This window comes from Molossus molossus, unplaced genomic scaffold, assembly GCF_014108415.1.
Source record: "Molossus molossus isolate mMolMol1 unplaced genomic scaffold, mMolMol1.p scaffold_m16_p_2, whole genome shotgun sequence".
NCBI classification, from domain to species: Eukaryota; Metazoa; Chordata; class Mammalia; order Chiroptera; family Molossidae; genus Molossus; species Molossus molossus.
In genome coordinates, this window is record NW_023425355.1 from 94401272 (window position 1) to 94424171 (window position 22900).

Genomic DNA, 22900 nt, shown 5'->3' on the forward strand with positions numbered 1-22900 from the left:
GCTCAATGTCACCAATCATCAGAGAAATGAAAATGAAAACCACAATAAAATATCACCTCATACTTGTCAGGTGATACTTATCTTCAATAAATCCATAAATGTCAAGTGTTGTCAAGGATGTAGAGAAAAGGGAATCCTTGTGCACTGTTGGTGGGAATGCAGACTGGTGCAGCTACTATGGAAAAAAGTATGGAGTTTCCTCAAAAAGTTAAAAATGGAACTGCCTTGTTACCTAGCAATTCCACTTCTGGGTATATCCAAAAAAAACCAAAACACTAATTCGAAAGAATAAATGCACCCCTATGTTCATTGCGGCATCATTTACAATTGCCAAAATATGGAAGCCACCGAAGAGCCCATCAATAGATGAGTGGATAAAAATGTGGTGGTACATATATCCAATGGAATGTTACTCAGCCATAAAAAAGCATGAAATCTTACCCTTTGCGATAGAATGGATGGACCAAGGGAGTATTATGTTTAGAAAAATAAGCCAGTCAGAGAAAAACAAATACCATATGATTTCACTTATATGTGGAATCCAAAGAACAAAATAATCAAACAAAAAATTGGAACAGACTCATAGACACAGAGGGTGGTCTGTTGGTTGCCGGAGGGGAGGGGAGTTGGGGAACTGGGAGAGAGAGGTGAAGGAATTAAGAAGTACAAAGCGGTAGTTACAAATATTCATGGGGATTTAAAGTAAAGCATAGGGAATATTGTCAGTAATATTGCAATAACTGTGTATGGTGCCATGTGGATACTGGAAATATTGAGGGAAAAACTATGTAAATTGTATGATTGTCTAACCACTGATGTATACACCTGAAACCAATACAAAATAACATTGCAAGTAAACTAATTGAAAAATAAAAATAATAAAATGAATTATACATATATTTCTGAACACATACGTTTGATGTTCAAACCAGGATAGGCCTAACTTTGACTGTATAAGAAGGTGAATTGAACACTTCAACACAATCATGTATGGATGAAAAATTTACACTTCTAATGTACAACATACAGAATTTAAAGATCATCATTATATTTAGAATTTGCAATTTCGTATATATGCTGGCAAAGTATATAAAACTAGAAATTTTCAAGAAAATTTCACTCAGAACATTTACCTTGACAGAGCATATTTTGTGTCATAAAATAATTCAACAAATAATATATTGAAATCATAAGAAATATCTTCTTTGCAACAAAAGCAGTACTTATTAAAAGACAAGAATCTTAAGTAAGCTAACCTACCTTAAGAAACCTGAAAATAAAGAGTAAAAGAAAGTGAAAGCAAGTAGAAGGTAGGGAATAATAAAGTTAAGAATAGAAATCAATAGAATATTGAACAAACCATAGAGAAAATCAATGACACCTAAAAGTGGTTCTTTGAGAAGATCAATAAAATTGATAACTCTTTGGTCAGACCTATAAAAATAAAAATGAGAGACAACTTATACTTTACGAATATCAAGAACAACAGAAGTAACATCACTACAGATTACACAGACATTAAAAGGATAATAAAGGAATACTATTTTTTAATTCTAATAATATTTTTTATTTAACCAAATATATTAAAAATGTTAATATCCCAACATGTAATCAACATTAAAAGATTATTAATGAGATGGATTACCTTCTTTTTTTCCTACTAAGTCTTTGAAATGCAGTGTGTATTTTATACTTAAAGTACATCTCAGTGTGGGTGAGCCACATGTGCTAGTGGCGCTGGACTGTGCGGCTCCAGGTAGTAAGACATGGAGAGAAAGGGAGCTTTTAGGCAATTAATGAACCAAATGTACTGCTTATGCTCAGTCAATGGAGTAGGTGCTAGGTAATAAGATGGGCTTATGAAGCACCTGCAAGTTCAATGTTGGTCTTTTAATTATTTTATTTATTTTTATTTTTTATAGAAACATCAATGAGAGAGAACATCGATTGGCTGCCTCCTGCATGCCCCACACTGGGGATTGGGCACACAACCTGGGCATGTGCCCTGACTGGGAATTGAACCGGCAACCTCTTGGAGCATGGGTGGATGCTCAACCACTGAGCCACACCGGCCGGGCTAAGCTTGTTTCTTGTTTCTTTTTTCTTATTTTATTTTATTTTTATTTTTGTTACAGATATTTCTCCTTTTTTACCCCATTGACACCCTCCTCCCCATCCCCCCTGCCCCGTCCCTGGCTTTGTTGTCCATATCCATTGGTTATGCATAAATGCATATAAGTTCTGTGGCTTATCTCTTCCCTCCCCCCAACATCCCCTCTTCTGAGGGTTGTCAGTCTGTACCCTACTTCCATGTCTCTGGGTCTACCCTATTAAAGGAATACTATTAAACGAAGTGTATGGACTCTATATCTGATGCTGAATGAAGAGTAGGAGGACATCACCTCAGGCAGGATAATCTGTGTCCGAATCCACCCTAACAAAGGATTCCCAAAGTACCACCAAAAAAACCACTTCCCAAGAACTGAAGATATCCAGACTTTTCATCTGGAGCCCCCAAAATGTCCCCCTTCCTCATACTATTCATTCAATGGTGGTTGTTTATTTTGTTTTGAGTGTCTACTATGCAAAGGGTCTACCTTCGTCCCTCTGGAAATGCCCCACCCTAAGACTGATCCTGTCTTCGGAACTTGTTCTGGGACCCACGGCCATCTTTCCTAGCTTTCTTGCAGAAAAATTTCCCGTGCCTCACACTTTAATATCCCAACTCATAATGTTGTAGGTCTGCCTCAGGATCCGTGAAAAGGTCATCCAGTGCAAGCTACCAGCAGGGCCCGGCCTTTCTTCCGTCACCTCAGGCGCCTGGTCCGTCGCCAGGGGGTGTGGTCTGTTGCTTAGTCCTCTGGGCCGGAAGGGGAGGAGCCAGACTCCCGCAGCCATCGCCCTCGTGGCTGGTGGTCTACGACGCACACATGGGGTCATCTGTGTCCAAGGCTGCCCTCGAAGCGACCACGGATGAGCTCATGGAACCAGACCCGAAACATCTAGCTGGTGAGTAGAAGTCTACTAAGGGTGGCTCACATGACTAAGTGTGCTCTTAGTGCTTCTACAGGCTGCACCCCATTTCCTACCCCCTCTCTGTACTGCTTGCTGATGCAGGACTGGTGAGATTGAATTCTCACTTCTAGTAATCTTTGATTGAGCCTCAAAGAGAACCACTGAACTTTTTAACTCCAAACTATAAGTTATTCAAATAACTTAGGACACAAGACGTGGTGGAATGACAACCCTGGCTTCCGAGAAAGTTCTCAATGCCAAAGTCCACCCCAGGCTCCATAACATTCTTAGTCTTCTGAAGTAAGGGAAGGAAAAGTTTATCAAGCAGATCTTCCCATAGGCAATCCTACCTTAAGGTCCATGAATAGCTTTAGAGTGTCCATGGCAACCTTTTTTGTGTTCCTGTGTATGTTTCCAGGGGAAAGAATTTTGATTGTTGTTTTTTTTTTTAAATATGTTTTTATTGATTTTATAGAGAGGGGAAGGGCGAGGGAGAAGGAGATAGAAACATCTATGAGACTAATCGGTTGGTTGCCTCCTGCACGCACACCACTGGTTATCGAGCCCACGACCCCTGGGCTCGGTCAAACTGCATACCTCTTGGTACAAGGGATGACGCTCAACCAACTAAGCCACACCTCCGAGCATAATTGATTCTTAAAGTTGTTTTTTGCTCAAAGAAAATAGATTCCTAGGATCTTCCCACTCCCTATTGTTTGAGTTCATTGTGAGCAGGGACTTTATAAATAATATGTGCTATTGGCAATACACATAAATCTTACTGCTATTAAAACCTTCATAGCTGACACATTCTTTTCTTCACCTCTTATTTTGGTAGTTTTCTTTAAAACTCCATTGACTTAATATGTATTTGTCTTCTGAAATTTTATCTTCTTATCATCATGACAATGTGCATGTATTATAACAACTAACAGTTCACTAAGTTAAACAGATCTTCTTTATAGATATATATTTTTTTGTTTTGTTTTTATCCTCACCCGAGGACATTTTTCCATTTTTTGTACAGACAGAGTGGGAGGGAGAGAGAGGAAGGGAGAGAGAGTGAGAAACATCAACGTGAAGGGACACATCGAGTGGCTGCCACCCGCACGACCAACCAGGGCCGGGGACAAACTGCAACCGAAGTACGCGCCCTCAGCGGGAACCGAACCCGGGTCTCTCCGGACCACAGGCCGACGCTCTAACCGCTGAGCCAAACTGGCCAGGGCTAGATATATTTTTTTTGCTGAACATTATTCTGGGCAGGCTCCGTGCTAGATTCTGGCACAATATATATTATCTAGCCCTGGATATTAATGTAATATGTGTCAGAATTGGCTTCTCAAGACTTAAAAGATAAGCAGTAGTTATCTATGTGAAAAATGCATGCAATCAAAGGGGGACACTTGAGTCAGTACCATAATTTTCTGTTTTCCGTATACACTTGTTGAATAAATGAATCTGGGTATGCAGTTTGGGTCAGCCTATTGCTCCAATCCAGTGGCATATTTGTTAAGGACTCTCCTCAGGACCTATCCTGCATGTGAAGATGCTGATTAATGAATAAGTGCTCGGGAAGAAGTTTTATAACAATTTATAGTTTTGAAAGCAAAAAAGATTTTGAGTTGATAAACAACAGGGAATCACTACATATTCTTGAATTGGAAAATGAAATGATGAATGTCATGTAACATATGTCATTACAAACTGTAATACTTGTAATGAAGGAAATTTTTTTTGATTATTCCCTTTGTGATTTCTCCAAGATTTGATTGCATCTGTATTTAAATAGCTTTTGAGGGGCCTTATGAAATAAACTGACGAATGGTTATAATCCTGAGGCAAGAAATTGGGAAGCTACTGCAATAAACTAAGGGCAAGGCTATGGGGAAGTGGACTCGAGAAGAAGCAATAAGGGGTTAAAGGATGCAAATAAAATGGTCAGATGTAGGGTGACACTACAAAGAAAGCTCCTGACTGAACCTTCATGGCATGGCACTTACTTTGAGAGAGGTAGTATAACATAATGATTGATATCTTGGTGTACAAGGTCAAACAAATCTGATTTCAAAGCTCAGTCCTGCCACTTAACTACTTGTATGTCCTTGGGTATGTTATTTACCTTCTTGAGTCCCATTCACTTAACAAGTATATACCATAACCTATTATGTGCCAACTACTGTGCTGGGTCTTGGGGAGATAATGGTGATTAAAATGGACACAGTTCCTACCCTCATCAAGTGCACGGAACAATAGGGTAGATGACATTAAATGTCATGTAACATATGTTATTACAAACTTGTAATGAAGGAAATGTTTTGGATTATTGGCTTTGTTATTTCTCTGAGATTTGATTGCATCTGTATTTGAATTGAAGTTAATAATTTTGGTTTTGAAAATTTTTTCTCAGTCTGCATTTTAATGCTTCTTACTGTCTCTAATTTAGATCTAATTCAGTACATAAATGGAACAAATATGAGTGTTAAGCGCCTAGCTGATGTTCTTTCTGAGAAAACTAGGAACAGCAGCTGGGTGGTGGTGTTCAAAGCCCTGGTTACGGTGCATCACCTTATGGTGCATGGCAATGAGGTAAGCATGGCATGTATACAAATGGTAATAATCATTTCCAACTGCAAAAATGTTCTTGGTTTGGCAAAGGCGTACCACCTTTTACTTTTAATTATGACAAGTTAGGGGAAGCAATAGTGAGTATTAAAAAACTGATTTTTTTTTCATTTTTGCATATGAATATATCTTTGTAATTAGTATTTGAGGTACAGACTATTTTAGCCACTAAGTAATAAAGTGGACAATACATTGGATATTTCACTCAATTCTTTAGATGATTTAGACCAAAAAGAGAAAGCCCTCAGAAATGTGTTGCTACACGCCCTAGCCAGTTTGGCTTATCGATTAGAGCATTAGCCTACGGACCACAGAATCTTGGGTTTGATTCCTGTCAGGGGCGCATACCTTGGTTGCATTTCGATCCCCGGCCCTGGTTGGGGTCCTGCAGGAGGCAACCAATCTATGTGTCTCTCTCACATTGATGTTTTTCTCTCTCTTTCTCCCTCCCCCACTCCTTCCCTTCCACTCTACCTCCCACTGTATCTGAAAATCAATGGAAAGATATCCTTGGGTGAGAATTTTTAAAATGCATTGCTACATAACTGCTTTACTTTACCAGTAGAAATTAGATACCTGAGCCTCGGGTGAGAATTTAAAAAATGTATTGCTACATAACTGCTTTACTTTACCAGGAAAAACTAGATACCTGAGTGTATTACATCATTACCTGTCTAACTCTCCCCACATACAAACACTCTTTGTATTTTATAGAACAACTGAAATATTCTCTAACATTAAATTATTATTTTCTACTTCAAATCAACATTTTATCTCAGTAAGCTTTGCATTAAAAATTAGGATTTAGAGATTTCCTGGATTTTGAAACTCATTATAAAACAACAGTAATTCCATAGTATGGTATTGGTGAAAATAGAACATTTACTTAAGTGGAAAACAGTGGAGAACTCAAAGTAGAACTGTACTTATATGGGAACTTGGTGGCACTAAAAACTGGGGGAAAATTATGGAATTTAAAATAAAGCCTTTTGGTACAAGTAACATCCCTATGGAAAAAATAGAATGAGATCTTTATCTCCATCTGTATACAAAAATAAATTCCACATGAATGAAATAGCTATAAATGCAAAAGCCTAAATGTTAAAATGGAAGAAAATATAGGAGAATATGCTTATGACGTTTTAGTAGGGAAGATACCATAAAGTTGGAATAAGATTTTATATATTACAGACAAAAGATTAATATTGAGAATACATTATCCATAAGAAAAGGGCAGTACAATGTAATAATGAACAAAAGAAATGAATAGAGCCCTGGCCGGTTTGGCTCAGCAGTTGGAGCGTTGGCCTGTGGACCAGAGAGTCCCAGGTTTGGTTCCCGCTAGGGGCACGTGCCAAAAAAAAAAAAAAAAAAAAAAAAAGAAATGAATAGAGAATTTATAGAAAAGGAAACCAGAATGGCTGGTAACCATCAGAGAACATGCTCAGATAAGCAAAATTCAAAATGCATGGCAGTATCAAGAGTTGCAAAAACCTTGAAGAAATGGTAACTGACATACTGTTGGATGACATGCAAATATTAGTTGCTACAGTTTATCACTGTCAAAGGAAAACATTGAGACATGTTTAGTAAAACTGAAATTGCCCAGCCCAGTAACCCAGCAAATCCACTACTCATAGCATATTTACAATATTAAAAAAGTAGAAATCATCTAAATATACATCATTAGGGAACAGATAACTATAATGAGGTGTGTTTATACAAAGAAATACTATATTCCATTAAATGCGATGTATACCAACAAGGCTAGATCTCAAAAAACAATGTTAATAGAAGAAGCAAGTTGCAAAATGGTAGAATATAATATAATTTATATAAATTTTAAAATGTACTTAATATTTTTCCATGGAACAAATATACATGAAGCTACAAAGAATATAGACTAAAGATAGCACATTAAAATTATGATACAAGTACCTTCCAGGTAGGAGAAGGAAATGGAACTTAGGGATGGGGCTACGGGCATTTTTAACTTTATCTGTATATTTTAATCCTCTTATTTTAAAAATAGACTTGAAGCAGGTATGTCAAAAAGTAAGCTGTTTTTATTTCCGGGTTGTGGGGTAGGGTACACAGATGTATATATATATTTTTATTTTTCTGTAATTAAATTATTAAGTAATTTACTATTAATTAAAGTAATTCTGTAATTCATGAAATGTTATAAAAATAAAAAATGGGGAATGGCTAGATAGAAAGTCTTGGGGGGAAAAGGTGTATATGCACATGAGCTGTAATGTTTAAGCCCTTATTTATTTGGGAGGTTTATAAACAGAGGACAACACTGCAGGTCCTTATACTGTGTAGCCCAGGATACAATTGTGCTCACCTTAGTCAGTGCTCATGAAGTGCATAGAAACTCTATGATAGAATTATTTTAAGATTTTATCCACAATGACAGAATCATCAATGAACTCTACTTGTGAACAAACTAATTTTTTTATTTGGCACATTTCTTTGGCAGCGTTTTATCCAACATCTTGCATCTAGAAACTCTTTGTTCACTTTACACAACTTCCTGGATAAAAGTGTCGTAGAAGGTAAGAAAATTCTTTGATGGAAATATTTCTGTGTGGCAGGGAGGGAAAAGTTCTGAAAACCGTGCCTGGTTTAAAAAAAAAAGGTTCCAAATTACAAATGGTGTGGTGTGTTGTACATGCTTTGATGGTAGATAATTTCTAAATTCATTGATATAACACATTGGAACACTTACAAAGGATAACAGAATATGCTATGTGCTAAAGACAGAGGAAACTAAACTCTCCAGGTATTTACTCAGTAAGGCCTTCATTGTTCAGTCTACCAGAAATTGTGGCACAACCTTATGTCCCTTCTCCACCTGAGTTTTCTTCTTTTCACTTTTCTCTGACTAACCATCTCTGAGTTTTTCTTTGCTTTTTTTGGTTTTGCTTGTCTGTCAGTCCTCCATTGGAATGTAAGCTCCATAAGAGTAGGGATTTTTGTCTATTTTGTTCACTGCTGAACTTCCAGTATCTGGAACAGTGCCTGGCTCAGTAAGCACTCAACAATTATTGAATGAATAAATAAATTGAATAAATGAATCAAGATATGTTTAGAAGTTGAGTAGTGAGGAGTTGAGTTTCTATCATGGCCTTCTTTACCCTCTATTTTGCCTATGAAGTAGGGGACAAGGTCATTTCCTTCATGGAGGGAGGGTCAGGGAGGAATGAGTACAATGAGATGGGGAGTTTTAGGAAAATGCTAAGAATTTACAATAGTTTTAATGGAGATATGAAAGAAATTGATAAAGTTTAATTATTTCCTATGTTCAGGAATGTCACCATCAATGCCACATCCTGAGGTGCTATTAAGGCTTTGAGGAAATAAAAATAATCTTTAGAAAGTTTAAGGAATATTGGACTAAATGATTAAGGCCATTCTAGCTTTTGTACTCCAAAGATATTGTTGAGGTATACGGGTGAATGTGGAATGCTAAGTCTTTGCATTTATTGACATATATTGCAAATGGTTAATATTGGTTAAATTAGAAATAATTAAAATATTTCATTTTTAGGCTATGCTATGTCAACCTTCATCAGACGATATAGCAGGTACTTGAATGAAAAGTCACTCGCATATAGACTGATCACATCTGACATCACCAAAACCAAGAGAGGGTCAGTAAATATGTTTGTAAAAAACATAGCTGTATTTCAAGATGTTGATGTCATAGTGCTTCTCAAACTCTTAATTATTAATGTTATGAATTTCTTTGCTCTTTTATAGGATGGATGGTATGATGAGAACTATGAATACTAAAGACCTACTAAACACACTTCCAGTTATTCAAACTCAGTTTGATGCTCTTCTTAATTTTAATGTAAGAGCTTTATAAATCCTTTTTCAAAATATTGGTAAATGCCATTAACTATATAGGTGGGGTAAGAATTTTTTTAAACTGTGATGATAACTGATTATTTTTTTACTTAATTTTTAGGCAAGTGCCAATGAACTAACTAATGGTATAATGCATGCTGCTTTCATGCTCCTGTTTAAGGATTCTCTTCGCCTCTTTGCTGCCTGTAATGAGGGAATACTTAATCTGCTAGGTAGGCTAAAGAATAAACATTATATACTTTAAAACGATGGTAGGAACAATATATTTTTTAACTTTTGTGTGCTTTAAAAAATTATCTTTATTATTGAAAGTATTACAGATGTTTCCTCCTTTTTCCCCCCGCTCCCCCACCTTCACTGCACTATTGTCTGTGTCCATGGGTTATATATATATGCTTATAAATATTGTAATAAATTTATTGGGGTGACTTTGGTTAATAGGATCATATAGGTTTTAGGTGTGGATTTCTGTGTTACAGGATCTGTATATTACACTGTGTGCCCACCACCCAAAGTCAAATAATCTGTCATCATATGTTAAGTCTCCCCCCCCCACCCCCTCTACCCCCCATTTAGACTCATATTTGTTTTAGAATCAAAATAGAAGATATTTTCAGGGTCATATATATTTTAAATAATGAGACATTATGTTGCCTTTTTGGTTAAAAATTTATTTAATTAGCCACAGAACTTTTCAGTTTTTATATAAGTGTTGACTGACATTTTTGGGAAATTTACCAGGGAATCAACATGGGTTGCCATATTTATGCATTACTCATTAAGGTCCACTCCACCAAAGTCAAAAACACGGTTCTGAATTTCCTAAGAAAATATAGCCTATAACATAAGTAATTGTTGCCCTGGCCGGTTTGGCTCAGCGGTTAGAGCGTCGGCCTACGGTCCTGAGAGACCCGGGTTCGGTTCCCGCTAAGGGCACGTACCTCGGTTGCAGTTTGTCCCCGGCCCTGGTCGGTTGTGCGGGTGGCAGCCACTCGATGTGTTCCTTTCACATCGATGTTTCTCTCTCTCTCTCTGTTCCTCTCTCTCCCTCCCACTCTACCTGAACAAAAAATGGAAAAAATGTCCTCGGGTGAGGATTAAAAAAAAAAAAAAAAAAAAAAAAAACATAAGTAATTGTTATTGATTACATACAAGCATATATTTCTTAGGCTTTTCAGGAAGTATCTGTCATCATTTCACCCTAGTGAATGATTCATTTCATAGGAAGGGTTCTCTAGACTTCATTGATGAGAATTTGAGATTTTTCATATACTGAAGAAGTACCTAGTACATTTATAGAGTTATAGAAGAGTAGGAAGAACAGCTTCTTCCTTCAGAGAGCTTCAGAATTTTCAAAAAGATTACAGACTAGAAGTTGTAGAAATTGAAACTAAATTATCCACACAACCTCTGTATGCTTATTAAATTCTAGATGTATTTCTAGCACCAGTGTTTGGCATACAGTAGTTACTCCATAAAAATCTTTTAAATATATAAATAGAGCAGTGTTGTTGCTTTTTTTTTTTATCCTCACCCGAGGACATTTTTCCATTTTTTGTTCAGGTAGAGTGGGAGGGAGAGAGAGGAACAGAGAGAGAGAGAAACATCGATGTGAAGGGACACATCGAGTGGTTGCCACCCGCACAACCGACCAGGGCCGGGGACAAACTGCAACCGAGGTACGTGCCCTTAGCGGGAACTGAACCCGGGTCTCTCAGGACCGCAGGCCGTCGCTCTAACCGCTGAGCCAAACCGGCCAGGGCGTTGTTGCTTTTTAAAATAGAAAATAACTGAATTAAAACTATAATTATTTTGAACAAGTTGAATTCATGTCAAGAATCAGCTTAAAAGAGAATCATCAGAATGGAGCGAAACTTGAAAATTGCTAAGTTATTGGCTCCTTCATGGTAATTTTTTCTATTTTTAGACAAGTTTTTTCACATGACGAAGAACCAGTGCAACACAAGTTTGGATATTTACATCAAGTTCCTTAGAAGCACAACCAAATTGGCACAGTTCCTGAAGGTTGCAGAGGTATACGCCTCTTATTTCTATCCAAGGCTTTTCTGTTTTGTATATTAGTTTAGTATCCAGTATAGCTATCAGCCCCTACCACCACCACCACACAAACACACAGAATTGGTAGTAGTTTTATCTATTTTGTAAACAGTAAAACTAAAAACTAAAAGTAAATACCTCAAATGTACTATCCAGTGCACTTGTGCACAAAAGCAATCTTACAAGGATTTCTGTTTACAGCCATGAGGCTAACCGATCACAAGCTTACCCTCAGCAGAAACAACTCTAAGACTGGGCCAAAATATATATGATGTAAGTCTTTTCAGGTAGAATAGGTCTGTGATCAATGAGAGAAGGAAACATGAAGTAAGCCCACATCTTCCCTGATACTCAAAGGAACCCAAGCAGGATAAATACAAAGAGAATGACACCTAGGCAAGCAATAGTAGAGCTCCTGAAAATAGAAAAAAAAAAGGTGTATTACCTACAGGAGAACAATATAAATAAGAGCTGACTACTTAAAAATTAGAACACATTTGTAAAATATCCAGACAGCAAATACTCAATATCTGGCAAGTTTTGTCTTTTATAGTTTTATCCTTAGGACAAATATACGTTTGTGCTTAAGTGGACAGGGCATACTTTACCCTGATATTTTTCTTGATCTAGATAGGTACCAGCCTAGCAAGGCATTCATGCCCTTGCAGTATTTTCTCTTTTGTGGATACATTGATCTCACAGTTACTTTTTTTTTGGTTTGCATGTTCTGCTGCAATGTGTACTTTCCCCCCTTTTATGTGAATTCAGCAAGTTGGAATTGACAAGAACAACATTCCGTATCTTACTGAGGTCAGTGTTTCTCTCCTATGTATTTAAATAACTCTTCTATCTTTATGTTTGTGTGTTTATTATATTAATCACAATCTAAGACTCCATTCTTTGCCATAAACCTATATATGTATTTTCATTTCTCCATGAATAACATATATGTATATCCCAGCAATTTTCAACCTTTTTCAAAATAATCACTAAAATTCTGTGGTACACTAAAAAATATATTATATTTTTTGCCAATCTGACAAAAAATAGGTAGAATTTTGATTCATTCACACCGGAAGGCTATTGTGTTGGCAGTTGTCATTCTTATATTTGATAATCTAAGGGAAAAGAGGTCAGTGCCCCTGCAGAATAGTCAGGCATTGCATGTTTTAAAAATTCTTTAGCACACCAGTTGAAAATCTCTGGTATATACACATAGACTTAGGTGTTTTGAATAGGTCTGTGAGCTGTTGGTCTTATAAAAAGGCTGTTCCCTTTTGAGTGCTAATGGTGACTCATAGTATAACAACTAGATCATGCTTTTTAAGTGGACAGAATTGATCAGTGGAAACAGCAGAGTATTTGGAATAATAAGCTTAGGTTTGAGGATACCTTGTCTACCTTTCAGAAGTGTAATCTCAAACAACTCATTTCCATTCTCTGTGCCTCAGTTACGCAACTGCAAAATGGGTGTAATACTATTGTCTGTCTCATAGCAGTGTTGTGAAAATCAAACAAACTTAAGTTTTTCCTTCCCTTGAAATTGTTCTTCAGGAATCCTTTACATGGCAATGGGTGTGATGTGAGGTAGAGATGGCAATGCAGCAGGTGTGGGTGAAACGAGGGTTGGGCAACCTGCTCATGCAGCCTGCTTGTGCCTTCTGGACCTGCTTGTGCTCCATCTCAGCTGTACCGTAGGGCTGGCCCAGACAGAACCTGCTACAGTGGTCTTTCCCACTCTGGGCCCCAAACTAATGTGGCAGAATTTTAGAGAACCTAGACTGTTGACCAAAGCAGTTTTCCCTGGTATGGGAACATGTTGTCTCCAGAACCCATAAAGGCCTACCAGGAGTCGTATGTCCTTTTAAATGGTAAAAGGTGCATGATGCCAATACTTTATGTTCTGTTTTGGATGGGATTTCCTGATAGACCCTGGCCACTGAAACCTTAAAATTTGTACTGATGTAGAGCTCCTGAATCTTTATCATCTACCCTGTGGAGCACATGTAACTTTCCAAGGTCTCTACTGTTCTGGCCACTTCTTGCTCTTATGATTTAGTTAACATGATGTAATGGATAGAAGTGGATCAACATGATTATTTGAGGGGTAACTAAATGGTCTAGACTTCTTCTGACCATATTATGATAGAGGATTGAGAAGAGTGAACACAGCTTGGGTCAAAACTGCAAATATATATATATATATATATATATATATATATATATATATATATATTTGTCCATTCCATATGCCTGCTAATTCTTTCTCACCCACACTTTTGATAGCAATGGAAAGCAGAAAATTCACCAAACTCATAGCTACCTACCATGTACTTGAGACTATGTTAACTCATCTCTACCAAAGAAACTGTAGTGTCTGGCACCATGGCTGCAATTGAGTTACTACTTGATTGATTATACTATAGTTTGTCATTCTCCAGGGCTCAACTACTTTGGGGGTTGGGAATACTGGTGAATTACATGGAGATATGATAGAGATCATCATCCCTGCATCCTTTTTACCTTTAAGATTGGCACTAAGTTCTGCCATAATTCTGCCATCATCCTGGGAGGCAGTCTTGTTTTTTTAATCCTCAACTGAGTGGAGATTATCTATCTATCTATCTATCTATCTATCTATCTATCTATCTATCTATCTATCTATTGTTATAGATATACATCTATATCTATCTATCTATCTATATCTATATCTATATCTATATCTATATCTATATCTATATCTATATCTATATCTATATCTATATCTATATATGATTTCAGAGAGAGGAAGGGAGAGGGAGAGAAACATTGATGAGAAAGAAACATCGATCAGCTGCCTTCTGCATGCCCCCTACTGGGGATCGAGCCCAAACCTGGCATGTGCTCTGACCAGGAATCGACCCAGTGACCTCCTGGTGCATGGGATGACGCTCAACCAACAAAGCCCCTCTGGCCAGGATTTTATTATTTTTACTGATTTTATATAGAGAGAGGAAGGGTGAGGGTGAGAGAGAGAAACATTAATGTGAGAGAGAAACATCAATCAGTTGCCTCCTGTATATACCCTGACTGGGGATTGAACTCACAACCTGGGTATGTTCCCTGACCGGGAATCAAATCCACAACCTTTAGGTGTACAGGACAATGCACCAACCAACTGAGCCACACTGGCCTGGGCAAGGTGGTCTTGTTTTTTTTCTTTTTCCAAATAAGAGCCATTTATTAGCTGGCTGGAGTCTGATTCCGAACACCCCTGTGACAGTCTTTGGAATCAGCCGTCTTGTGTTTTTTTTTTTTAAATCCTCACCTGAGGATATTTTTCTATTTATCTTCAGATAGAGTGGGAGGGAGGGAAGGAGGGAGACAGAAACATCGATGTGATAGGGACACATTGACTGGTTGCCTCCCGCACGACCCTGACCAGGGCGGGGGATGAACTGCAACCTAGGTAGGTGCCCTTGGCCAGAATCGAACTCTTGACTTGTTGGTCCGTGGGCCAACGCTCTAACTGCTAAGCCAAACCGGCTAGGGTGGTGGTTTTGTTTTTTTATGTGCTACTATGCCTGGAGGGCAGATGGAAGCTGTTTCAGAAGCATGTCTCTAGCTGGGCTATGCTGTGACTTAAGTTTAGTGAGAGTCTTAGAGGCCAGGAGGGGGATGGAGACAGATCCTGGTGGGGCATGTAACTTGTGGGGTATCATCTTCAACAAGGAGGGAGAAGGAGGACAACTCTTTAGGCTCAGAGGTTTCTAGGGAATCTGGAGACTCAGGACCTCCCAGCAGCTCTACCCATCCCATAAGTCAGGGCCTTTACTCTTTTTCCAACCGGGTCCCTGGCTCTAGTGTGGCAGACCAGCCTTAGTGGGGACTGGAAGAATGTAGACTATTCATTCATACAGTTCCTGGCTCAGGTGGTAGTCATATGTATGGGAAGAATCCTGTGAAGGGAGAGAGCGATACTAGATTGAGGTCTCCTAGGGAATGAGAGGCTATTGGATCCAGGACACAAGTGGAAGCAGTGGCCTCAAATAAAAGACTATGGAAGGCAAGGAGGGGAGGATGGTTGCAGATGCAAATAAATGTTAGGCTTGGTTGCAGAGAAGGAAAGAGTTTCTGTCTGATATCTTCTCATAAATATATATACCTCTCAGATATATACAGCGCAAACATTCCTCAAGTACAGATAAGGGACATTTGCATAAACATTGAGCCCCACAGAGTGGTCCACAGTGGGAACCCCTATTAGGTGAAATAAAGCATGGGTTCCTGAATGAGAAGTCAGATAACCAAACAGAGAGACAATGAGAATATCTGGGTTAGTAGAACAGAAGATGGGATTTCATTGCCCAAAGGCACCACAACAAGTGGATTTCAAGAAATTAATTTACAAACACATGCGTAACCCCTACCAGGAGGAAGCTGCTGTAATGAATGAGACAGAGTCCCAGCCTCTGAGTTGCTGAAAAAGACAGAACAAAGACTACAAAAGTATAATTGGATATCTCTCAAAATATAGTTCTCTCATTTTTCTCCACATTGAGCTCAGATCCTTAAGGCAGGTGGGAAGGGGTTGTTTGCTGAGAACCACAGGTCAGCCATCATGGGGGTCACAGGTGAGCATTACCTGACCTGGGCTTGGCCTCCTTCAGTGCTTAGCATCTACAGTTGGAGCTCTAGGAGGATATTTGACTGGAGGAGCCCCAGGATGGAGGGCCACATTTCCCAGTGGGCCACCCTCTCTCCTTCTTACCCTAGCTCTGGTCTCTAGGACCCCTGAATCAAAAGGTAGATGGCACTCTGGCCGGTTTGGCTCAGCAGTTAGAGCATCGGCCTGCAGTCCAGAGAGACTTGGGTTCGGTTCCCGCTAAGGACATGTACCTCGGTTGCAGTTTGCCCCCGGCCCTGGCTGGTCATGCGGGTGGCAGCCACTCGATGTGTCCCTTTCACGTTGATGTTTCTCTCTCTCTCTCTCTTCCTCTTTCTCCCTCCCACTCTATCTTAACAAAAAAGTGGAAAAATGTCCTGGGGTGAGGATAAAAAAAAAAAAAAAAGGTAGATGGCTGTGGGAAAGGCTGCAGAAGACAGATGAGGGTCATTTACTGGTAGAGCTTTCCTTTCTTTCTTTTTAATCCTCACCTGAGGATATTTTTCCATTTTTCTTCAGATAGAATGAGAAGGAGGGAGAGAGAAACATTGGTGTGAGAGAGACACATCAACAGGTTGCCTCCTGCATGACCCTGACCAGGGCTGGGGACAAACCTAAACCGAGGTACATGCCCTTGACGGAAATTGAACCTGTGATTCATTGGTCCACCGGCTGACGCTCTACACTGAGCCAAATGGGCCAAGACCTTTTTTTTTAATCCACACCCAAGGATATATTTTTTTGTTTGTTTATCTTTATATAGAGTGGGAGAGAGGGAGAGAGAAAAAGAGAGAGAGAGAGAGAGAGAGAGAGAGAGAGAGAGAGAGAGAGATTGGCTGCCTCCCATATGCGGGACCAAACTGCAACCAAGGTATGTGCCCTTGACTGAATCAAACTCGTGACATTTTGGTCTGCGGGCTCCAACCACTAAGCCAAACAGGGCAGGGCTGGAAGAGCTTTCTTATCAGTACACTGGCCTCCGGCTCTCAGCCAGTACAAAAAGTCATTTGTCATGGCCTCAGGTTGGCAGAGCTGCTCCTGCTACGTGCTTTCTCAGGCGTCCTGGAAACCTTGGAATGTAGTGAAATGCAGGGCTCTGTGGGAGGGGAGGGAGCCTAGAGGGGCGAGAATTAAGTCAGCCTCATCTTTGCTCCTTTCGTTTGGTCTCTGAGAGAAGTCTACTCAAAACAATGCACAGATTCAAGGAGCATTTTCAGCCAGTCTGCTGCTAGATCTCTCAAAGGGTGTTAAGATCTTCCTCTGTGACTTTACAGTGGCCAGTGTCTCCTTGTGATTCCAACAGTCTTTATGTGAATGGATGCTGTTAGGTGCAGGCTCACCATTTTAAGGCTCACTCAACCTCTTTTGTTTTCTTAGGAGCCAATCTCCCAGGTTTCCTCAGCTAATCTTTTCCTCCTTGGATTTGACATTGACATTGTCTGGGGATCACAGAACCTCCTTCCATGAGCAGCTGTCTGTGTCCATCCCTCTCTTTTTGACCATTCCATGCAGTTCATGTTGGGTGTGACTCCTGGAAACTCAAATTGCAGGGTCTGCTCTCTCTACAATCCGATGAGTTTTTATTTTTCACTAGAATAGTTCAAACATACATCTCTGGGCCGCACCCCTTATCAAAACTCTAGGAGCACAAACTTGGGGACCTCCTCAGGTTTCACCTTGATGTGAACCTGGATGCATTTTCCCAGCTTCACCACAGAGTTTCATGGTTTGGGTGGGTGGAGGGTAATGATGTGCCCCACAAAAGAGGTTTTATGGCCTCATAGCTACCTTTTTATTGTAATGTACCTTTTTTTAAAAAAGGGTTCAATATTTATTAATGCTGATGGTTCATTTTTAAAGAATTTATCATTTCAGCTTCAATATTCAGCTTCAGCATAAAGTTCATTTTATTCTGCATATAGACTCCTACACTCTCTGCTCAGATAAATTACTACATATTCCAGAGTCTGGGGCTGTGATCAATGAAAAACCACAGTAAACTCCTAAGCAGTAATAGATATTCTGCATGGTTTGAAATGGTTGAAAGATAATTTTTTGTTGTTATTAATGCTCACCGGGGGATATTTTTTCCATTGATTTTTAGAGAGAGCAGAAGGGAGGGAGGGAGAGAGAGACAGACAGACAAAGTCATATATCAATTGGTTGCCTCCCACATGCACCCCAACTGGGGCTGGGGATCAAACCTGTAACCCAGGTATGTGCCCTTGACCAGGAATCAAATCTGTAACCCTTCAGTGCATGGGTCAGTGCTGTAACCACTGAGCAACACCAGCCAAGGCAAAGGATACTTTTTTTTTAAGGTTAAGAATCAAAGTATTGTAATTGAAGAACTTACAAATCTAGCAGCAGTGGCTTCTCAAGGTTTCTGATGTTGACTTCAAGGACCATTTAAGGTAAACTTGCCTCTCCCAGTCCTTCCTTGCTCTCCCTGCCCACAGCTATGTAAACAATTCCTTCATTAAACCCTCCTCCAACTGACATTTCATTGGTCACCCATGTCTGTCTTTGTCACAACACCATCATTCCATCATCTCACTTTCCCAGTCTGCTGCCATATATTCTGCCCCCTGCTGTTTGTTTTACACAATGCAACCCTAATGCTGATCTGATAGCTTGCACAGATCTGATTGTTTCACCCTTCACTTAAAAGCCCTCCAGTGGTTACCCAGTATTCTTAAGATAAAGTCCAAACTCCCCAACATTGCCTTTAATTTAAGGTCTTGCATTGCCTAATCCCTACCTAGTCTCCAGCTTCATCTCACTCACACTCCCCTTTGCTCTCTCTTTCTCTGCTCTAACAACATCATTCATCTTCGCTCTGGTCTCTGTCATATGCCCTTCCTAGGGCCTTTTCACAGGTTGTTCTCCTGCCTACAATGCTCATTCCTCTTACTATCATCCTTATCTCTTAGATGTCTTTCATATCTCAGCTTAACTGCTGCTTTCTTCAGAAGGGCTTGGTTCCCTGACCTCCCTGATTTAGTCAGATTCTTCTACTTAAACACTGAGTTTCATGTATCTCTTTTTCATAGTACTTTTCACAACTTAGATTTTATATTTATTCGTGTGATTATTTGATTTCTCTCCACCCCCCAGACCTGTAGACTGGAGCTTCCCAGATCATGAAGCCTGGGAACAGGTTGTTTTTGCATGGAGCTGTAACCCTAGTGCCTTGTATACTGTTTACCCACATTTTTTTCCTGAAGAGTGACTGATTGGATCAGGAAAGAGATGGTAGGATATGTAGAACCCTGGGGGAGAATCGATCTTATGTAAGAAGCCCACTTTTCCATTTTTAATGGGAATGGAGAGTGAAAAGATGCATCCACATTCAGTCAACAAATATTATTAATTAAGTGCTTGGCACATTTACTTGGCACTTAAGATTCATCAGTGAAAAGTGTTTGCGAAGGTTTATATTCTGTTGTCAGGAAACAAACAATAAACATACAAAGGAAGAAAATTAGCCCTGGCCGGTTAGCTCAGTGGTTAGAGCATTGGCCTGAAGACCAAAGATCATGGGTTTGATCCCCAGCCCTGCTCAGGGTTATGCAGAAGGCAACCAATCGATGTGCCTCTCTCACATCAATGTTTCTCTCTCTCTTCCTCCCTCCCTTCCACTCTCTCTAAAAATCAATGGAAAAATATTCTCAGGTGAGGATTAATAAAAAAAAATGAAAGAAAGAAAGAAACCTATAATTTCAGTAAAGATAAGTGCTGTGAAGAAAAATAAAACATAGTGAGGGTAAAGAAGTACTGTTTTATATAAGGTAGTTAAGAAAATCTCCTTTGAGGGGGTGACATTTCAGCAGAGGCCACAAAAACATGTTTGAATTTGCTAATATGAGTGAGATTCTCTCTCTCTTTTTTCTTTCTCTAGTTCTGTTTCTTTCTCCCCACCCCTTTCTTCCTCTTTTCCTTAATGTTTTATTTAAATTTATTTTATGATCTGGTGATTCATGAAGGAACCACAAATAATGATTTCAAGCCCAATGTCTTCTCCAAAGAGGATAGGTCTTTTAGCAGTTCTTGAATCATTTTAAGAGACTTTTTTTATTTTGCCTTTGTTTTTAAAGAATGTACGTAAAAGCATAGTTTGAAAATCTGATTTTGTACCAAGAGGTCAATTTTAATAATGAACTTACTTGTAGCAATTATTTAGCTTTAATGAATTTGTTACACAGGTGTCTTAATTTTTGTTCAAAACCTTTTTATGATATAGGAGAGTATGATTTTGCTAAAAATGATGAGAAAATAACTCTTTCATGATAACTTTATTTTTAGGCACCAAGCAGTTTACTTGAAGCATTAAAACAGCATTTAGCTTCCTTGGAAGAGAAAAATGACATTTTTCCTCCTTACAGGTAAGTTAATAAATGTCTGAGCGTGGGTTAATTTTGTTTCCCTCTAAATAATTTCCCTCATTTTAATAACATGAGAGTGACTAAATAAATTATGGGCTTTGAATATGATAGAATACTATGCAGTGATTTTAAATGATAATACAGAATAGTTTTTCAGTCTTTTGTGGGATTCCACATTCTTCGCCAGGGTGATTGCTTCCCAAAGGAATGGCTTTTATTATACTGAGTGATTCTCAAAGTCAGAGGTTGGGACTGAAATAGCCCCCTCTCTTGAAAGATTTGATTTTTTTCCTTGGGGTTCCCCTAGTGAGAATAACTGTTGTAGACAAATATTTAATGGCACAGCAAACTGTTTAGCCACAAAACAGTATACATAATAACATTCAAGGAATATATGTGTACACACACATACACACATACATGTATTCATCTATATATGCATATACATATAAATTGAATAATACAGATTTATATCACTTGAAAATGTTCCCATTAGCTATTTCTGAGTGGAAAATTATGGTTGACTTCAGTTTTCTTTTTTGTATTTTTCAATATTGTCCAAAATTTCTGTAAGAATCCTGTATTATGCATTCATTCCACTTTAGGTTATGTTGATTGTAATTAATTTATATTATCACCTTCTATTAGACAACAGGTTGACAATTTTTTGATTATCTCTTCATCAAAGATAAATGTAAAGTTAGTATATGATTAAATGGATGGGTTGATTGACAGATGGATGAATTAAAGAAATATAGGTTCAGTGGGTAGTATATGTCATTCTATTTATTTTCAAATGTGCCTCATCTTTCTTGTAATCTCTTAAGTCTCCAGCATTCATTGATTCACTCCATTTCAAACAGTTCATTTGTGAAAGTTTCATCAAGCCAAACTTGGTTCTCAGGTAATATTATATTATATGATTATGTCATATAATATGAATATATTGTATGAATGTCAGTAATAATTGAGGACAGGATTAGAATCTTTAATTTTTCCACTGCATAACCACCTGGTATATCTGCTGCCTCTTCCTGAAGCAGTCTTTGACCTAGCAATTTCACTTCTAGGATTTTATCTAATATATATATTCACAGTTATGAAATGATGCACGAACAAGGATGCAACATTGTAATAGCAAAATGACTATCAATAAGGACCTTATTTTTATGTACTGAAGTGGAATGATATCCAAGATGCATTGTTAAATAGAAAATGAGCAAGATGTGAAACAAAGTATAGTATGCTCCATCTTTGTTTTTAAAAACAGAACAAGAGAGAATGTATGTTTATATAATTTCTATATACAAGAAATGAATAAAATACCTTTTCTGCAAACAGAATTTGGTGGCTCATAGAAAGAGATAGGTGGGAGAGTCTTCATTGTATACCATTTTGTATTTTTAAAATTTTGTACATGCAAATAATTACTAATTGAAAGATACATTTTTGCAAAGAAACATACATACACACAGTGTGATACCTTGTAACACTTAACATGTAAGTCCACTGTAATTTCTTAAAGTGTGCTTCATACGTTAGTAGTGTGCTAGATACAGCTTATACTAGCTTACAAGAGCCCATTGCTAAATTTTCAGGAATTGTGCAAGCTGCTTGATGTCACATTAATAATTTGAAATTGGCCATGATGGATATATTACACCACAGGAATGGACAAACATTACAAAACAGGCCTTTTTTTTTTTTTTTTTTCTGGAGAACTGGTTGTTACACATCTACTGGCACATGACTGCACATAATCATCCATATTCTGTTTTGTAATGGGTGATTATTTTTCAACAATGTTACTTGATTCTCTAGACACAAATCTATTAATAATGAACTTTATTATCATGGGGTTTATATGTATCTGAATTAAAGTTTGTTTTTAATTTAATTCAAAGACTTAAAGTGTATCTATTTTAAATGTTGTTTTTATTTTTCTTTTGTGCATATTCTCAATGGCTACACCTGCAATTTCAATGGGTGAGTTTAACCAAAACTACAATGAATTTAAGTACCTTGAGTAAAACCATATGTATAGCAAAAAATGTACATTTCCAAAAGAATGACTACTTTTCTGAGCGCCTAGGTTTGGGAATCACTAGTGCTTACAGATATTGTAAGACGATTAAATGTAGTGGTCGACAAGGATTTAGTCTGCTGTGAATGTGAATCCCAAGTACAGTATAGGGAGAGTAGGGGAACTACTACCACACTACTATAAAGGACTATGGGCCTGATTACCAGCAGACCCAAACTGGCTACCGGTGATCTCCACACATGCTACCCT

General features: G+C 38.3%; 1 protein-coding gene across 1 annotated transcript; it reads left to right on the plus strand.

The window, feature by feature from the left end:
* The first annotated feature begins 2930 nt into the window (after positions 1-2930).
* LOC118635415 (phosphatidylinositol-binding clathrin assembly protein-like) lies at positions 2931-21222 on the plus strand. Its single transcript, XM_036270118.1, has 10 exons — positions 2931-3009; positions 5462-5604; positions 8126-8201; positions 9197-9299; positions 9409-9502; positions 9620-9731; positions 11447-11553; positions 12346-12387; positions 20528-20607; positions 21213-21222. Exons 1-10 carry the CDS (start codon positions 2931-2933, stop codon positions 21220-21222), a joined length of 846 nt encoding a protein of 281 aa, XP_036126011.1.
* Positions 21223-22900: the final 1678 nt, after the last annotated feature.